At 40.9% G+C, this 5,729-nt stretch overlaps 1 protein-coding gene across 1 annotated transcript; it reads right to left on the bottom strand.

The window, feature by feature from the left end:
* Positions 1-4,497: 4,497 nt before the first annotated feature.
* Positions 4,498-5,475, bottom strand: LOC101349012 (olfactory receptor 51I2-like). The gene has a single exon (XM_004391046.2). The coding sequence runs from the start codon at positions 5,443-5,445 to the stop codon at positions 4,498-4,500; it is 948 nt and encodes a 315-aa protein (XP_004391103.1). The 5' UTR covers positions 5,446-5,475.
* Positions 5,476-5,729: the final 254 nt, after the last annotated feature.

The raw sequence follows: 5,729 nt of genomic DNA, 5'->3' as shown, positions 1-5,729 counted from the left end.
CAATCTACAGATACAATGCAATCCCAATCCAAATTCCAGCAGCATTTTTTAATGAGATGGAGAAACAAATCACCAACTTCATATGGAAATGGAAGAGGCCCCGGATAAATAAAGCACTACTTAAGAAGAATACCAAAGTGGGAGGCCTTACACTACCTGATTTTAGGACCTATTATACTGCCACGGTAGTCAAGACAGCCTGGTACTGGTACAACAACAGCTACATAGACCAGTGGAACAGAGTTGAGAATCCAGATATAAGCTCAACCACCTATGAACAGCTAATATTTGACAAAGGCCCAAAGTCCACTAATTGGGGAAAATACAGCCTCTTTAACAAATGGTGCTGGCATAATTGGATATGTATATGCAAAAGACTGAAGCAAGACCCATATCTCACACTATGTACAAAAACTAACTCAAAATGGATCAAATACTTAAATATAAAATCGAAAATGATAAAGATCATGGATGAAAAAATAGGGACAACGCTAGGAGCCCTAATACATGGCACAAACAGAATACAAACCATAAGTAACAATGCACAAGCACCAGAAGAGAGGCTAGATAAATGGGAGCTCCTAAAAATCAAACACTTATGCTCATCCAAAGACTTTACCAAGAGAGTAAAAAGACAATCTACACACTGGGAAAAAATTTTTGGCTACGACAAATCCGATCAGCGTTTAATCTCTAAAATCTACAGGATACTCCAAAACCTCAACAGCAAAAAGACAAATAACCCAATTAAAAAATAGGCAAAGGATATGAACAGGCACTTCACCAAAGAAGATATTCAGGCAGCTAACAGACACATGAAGAAATGCTCACGATCATTAGTCATCAGAGAAATGCAGATCAAAACTACGATGAGATATCATCTCACCCCAACAAGGCTAGCATTAATCCAAAGAACACAAAATAACAAATGCTGGAGAGGTTGTGGAGAGACTGGAACACTTATACACTGGTGGTGGGAAAGTAAAATGGTACAACCACTTTGGAAATCGATTTGGTGTCTCCTTAAAAAGCTAGAAATGGAAGTACCATACGATCCAGCTATTCCGCTCCTTGGAATATATCCTAGAGAAACAAGAGCTGTCACACGGATAGATATATGCACAACCATGTTCATCACAGCACTGTTCACAATAGCCAAAAGATGGAAACAACCTAAGTGCCCATCGATGGATGAATGGATAAGCAAACTATGGTATATCCACACAATGGAATATTACACAACGATAATGAACAATGATGAAGCTGTGAAACATCGTATAACTTGGTGGAAGCTGGAACTTATTATGCTGAGTGAATTTAGTCAGTCACAGAAGGACAATACTGTATAAGACCACTATTATAAGAACTCAAGAGAAGGTTTAAACACAGAAGAAAACATTCTTTGATGGTTATGGGGGTGGGGAGGGAGGGTGACGGTTATTCACTAACTAGATAGTAGATAAGAATCATCTTAGGTGAAGGGAAGGACAGCACACACTACAGGGAAAGTCAGCACAACTGGACTAAACCAAAGCTAAGAAGTTTCCTCAATACAATCAAATACTTTGAGAGATAGCGTAGCAGGGATGTGGGGTCTGAGGACCATGCTTTCAGGGGACATCTATGTCAATTGGCATAACAAAGCTTATTAAGAAAATGTTCTGCATCCTACTTTGGTGAGTGGCATCTGGGGTCTTAAAAGCTTGCAAGCGGCCATCTAAGATGCATCAATTGGTCCCAACCACCTGGAGTAAAGGAGAACAAAGAACACCATGGACACAAGGCCAGTTTTGTCCCAAGAGACAGAATGAGCCGCATAAACCAGAGATTTCATCAGCCTGAGACCAGAAGAACTAGATGATGCCCGGCAACCACCAATGAACGTCCTGATAGTGAGCACAACAGAGGGTCCCTGATGGAGCAGTAGAACGATGGGATGCAGAACTCAAATTCTAGTAAGACCAGACTTAATGGTCTGACTGGGACTGGAGGCGCCCTGAAAAGCATGGCCCCTGGTCTCTCCATCACCCCAGAACTAAAACAATTTCTGAGGCCAACTCTTCAGACAGGGATTGGACTGGACTGTGGGACATAAAGTGATACTTGTGAAGAATGTGCCTCTTAGTCAAGTAGATACAAGAGACCAAAGGGGCGGCTTCTGTCCAGAGGTGAGAAGGGAAGGCAGAGAGAGTTAGGAGCTGGTTGAATGTTCATGGGGAATCAGGGGCGGAGGGGAGGAGTGTGCTGTCACAGAATGGGGTGATCGGTTGGAGTCTCATAACAATGTATGTTAAAAAAAAAATTCTGTATGGGAGACTAACTTGAAATGTAAACTTCATTTAATTACAACAATTAAAAAAAAAGTAAAAAACAAACAAACAAACAAACAAAAAACCACAATACCATTTTCTAACCTAAGCAAACTACACTAACCTAACAATATTATCCAAGTCACTGGGTGGTGCAAATGGTTAACACACTTGGCTCTAAGTGAAAGATTGGTGGTTTGAGTCCAGCTAGTGGTGCCTAGGAAGAAAGGCCAGGTGATCTACTTTGGAAAAAATTAGCTATTGAAAACCCTATGGATCAGAGTTCTACTCTGACACACGTGGGGTTGCCATGAGTTGGAATTGACTAGGTAGTAACTTGTAATAATATCATCTATCTACAATGCGTATTCAAACTTCTACAATTGTTCTAAAAATGATCAGTTCATGCTAGTATGTTGTTATGTTTCTTTAATCTGTTTTAATCTTGATTAATCCTTCTAACATATTTTTTTAATAACATTGAATTTTTAAAAGAATCCAGATCTGTTGTGTGTGTGTAAGTGTGTATTGCTTCCCATATTCTGCTTTTTTCTCATTAATTCCTCATGCTTAGATTTGGGTTAAACCTTTTTGGCAGGAATTCTACATATGTGATGTTGTGCCTTTATTACTCATATTGGGAGGTAAGTAAGTCTTATTATACTATCATTGGTTATGCTAAGTTTGATCATTTACTTAAGGTAATAATTGCTAATATCTTTACTCTAAAGGTATATTCCTCCCTTTGTAGTTAGTCAATAATCTATGTAGTGATACTTTCAGACTGTGTGAATATTCTTTTCCCCAATATCTTTTAATCCTTTGTTGATTATTGTTGAAGTACATCAGATGCTGCAAAAAGGTGATTTTCTATATTGACCAATCATTTTGCATTTATTAAATGGTATTTTTCTGTAAAGAGGAGCTTTTTATTTTTTTTCTTTTCCTTTCTCCATCTGTCTTTTGAATATCACTGTGGACTCATAATTTGTTTTTCTAAAGAAATCAGCTTGCTATAATCCATTGATGTCAAAATTATTTTTAATTCCCCAGTTGTTCCACTTTGGCCACTGCTATCCCTTTCAAATCTGCTTCTGTGCAATTTTTTTTTTTTTTTTAATTAACATGACCCTATTGTCTTTGTGTTCTTTATTGCTGTGAGGCACAAGATATTCCAGTGTCCCCTGAGGCTTTCCCTGATTCCTACCTGGAATCAGCCATTTCTCCAAGGATCCCAGGTTCTTTGTAGTGGGGAATGGTATTTAGAAACTGATATGTGATTTCTAGGTCTACTCACTGATACTGGGTCCCATTGCTACTGGGCACTCTCAGTGAACAGAGCTAAGAAATTATAGAGGTAACAATTAAAAAATATATATATATTCTTTTTCATTCCTAATGACTGCAACGTAACTTCAGCCTTTGTTCTCTCTTATGTAGACGATTACAAGAATCTCCTAATTGGTTTCTTTACCTTCTTTTTCTCCTCCGTTTTCACCTTTCTAATCTCTAATACACAGTTAAGCCTGTGGAAACTTCTATAATGCAATAGCCATCCAAGGCTGACTCTTAAATATAGAATGAAGGCCAAACATTTCAATAAGGTCTGAAAGGCTCCGCAGAGTCTCACCATACCTTTCATTTTGACCTCATCTCTCTCCGGTATGCACCCACGGAATACTCTGAGCCACATGTGACTACTTGCCTTCCCACAAGCACATCATGCTTTTTCCTTTGTCTAATGTGCTGTCCCCTTGTCCTACCTTTTCTCTGCCTGGCAAACTCCTCACCTTTTAACCTCCTGATCTGACTCCTTTCTCATTTCCTCTTAGCAGGATCAGTAAAGCCTCTCCTGGGTTCCTATAGCACTTGATGTGTACCTCTCACAGTCTCATTATACTTTACTATAATTGAGTGTTTTTAAGCCTCTGTCCTCCAGTGGAGAGAAAAGACCGTGTATGGTTCATTTTAGTGTCTCTAGTACTGAGCACAGGTCCTTGCACAAGAAAACACTGGACAAAATGTCTAAAGTTAATGAGCACATAAGGTCTGAGGGTATCCATTTGCTTGTCATACTTTTGACAATGTGCCTAGGTCTGGGTTCTGGATAAGGGCTTGTTGGCTATATTTGACTATTGGGTGACATTTCTCACCAGATCCTATGGTTTGTTTCTTGGTTTCATCAGCCTTACCCCTTCGCCCTCAGCACTTTGAGCATGGCCTCCCTGATAGGCTTGGATTTAACACTATAGATGATGGGGTTGAGTACAGGAGGTATGACCAGGTACACGTAAGCAGCAAGAGCATGTACTATGTGGGGCAGATGCCTCCCAAAACGGTGGATCATAGACACACCTATGACTGGAATGTAGAAAACCAGAACAGCTAACATATGAGAAACACAGGTTTTGAGGGCCTGGAGACACTCTCTGGGAGAAGCTAGCCCCATTACTGTATGAAGAATAAGGGTGTAGGACATGACAATAAACAGAGAGTCTACACCCACTGTGGACAGAACTACATAAAGGATATTGACAGTAATGTCAGCACAGGCTCGTTTCATGACATCTGCATGGAAACAGAAGGAGTGGGACAGGAGGATCTTGCCAGGGCAGAAGTTCAGCCACTTAAGCAAAAATGGCACTGGGAAGAGGGACACAGTGGCTCGAGCCACAATGGCCATCCCAATTCTGATGATGACATTATTTGTGAGGACAGCTGCATGACGCAAGGGGTTGGAAATGGCCACAAAGCAGTCAAACCACATGGCCAGGAGCACTGAGGACCCTACCACAGAGAAGGAGTGGAGGAAGAACATCTGGACCAGGCAGGTGTTAAAGCCAATGAGACGATGGTCAAACCAGGGCACAGCCAGGGTGGTGGGCAGTGTGGACAAGGTGAGACCCACATCAGTGAGGGCCAGCATGGACAGGAAGTAGTACATGGGCTGGTACAGGCTAGGGGTTCTCCTCACAGCCAGGAGGATCAGGCAGTTTCCAATGAGGGCCACAGTGTACATGGAGGAGAAGGGGATGGAGATCCAGCCATCAGTGGCCTCCATTCCTAGGATGCCAATCATCAGGAAAGCAGGTAGCTGGAAGAAGGAGTGGCTGACATAGGGCTGGGACGGAAGCATCTTTGGGAGGCAGATGAGGTCACCTGAATGATGTGACCCACTTCAATCTGGACAGAAAAATAAAGAAGAAAGATAAAGTATTTGAAAAGACAGCACCTCTAATATTAGGTGACATGGGTTTAAACCCAATAGCAAATATAACAGAGGAAGAGTTAAAAAGGTACTGCCTTTAAAAACAAACTTGGAGCCTAACATAATCTCAGTGTGATGGCTGAGCAACATGATGAACATAATTAATGTCATTGAACTGTACATGTAAAAAATGTTGAAATGGAAATGTTTTG

This window comes from Trichechus manatus, unplaced genomic scaffold (genome assembly GCF_000243295.1).
Source record: "Trichechus manatus latirostris isolate Lorelei unplaced genomic scaffold, TriManLat1.0 scaffold00417, whole genome shotgun sequence".
NCBI lineage: Eukaryota > Metazoa > Chordata > Mammalia > Sirenia > Trichechidae > Trichechus > Trichechus manatus.
Note: the sequence above shows the minus strand (reverse complement) of the source record. Positions and strands in the feature narration are given on the sequence as shown.

Coding starts and splice junctions, on each gene's coding strand:
- LOC101349012 (XM_004391046.2), bottom strand. CDS start 5,445: ATGCTTCCGTCCCAGCCCTATGTCAGCCACTCCTTCTTCCAGCTACCT.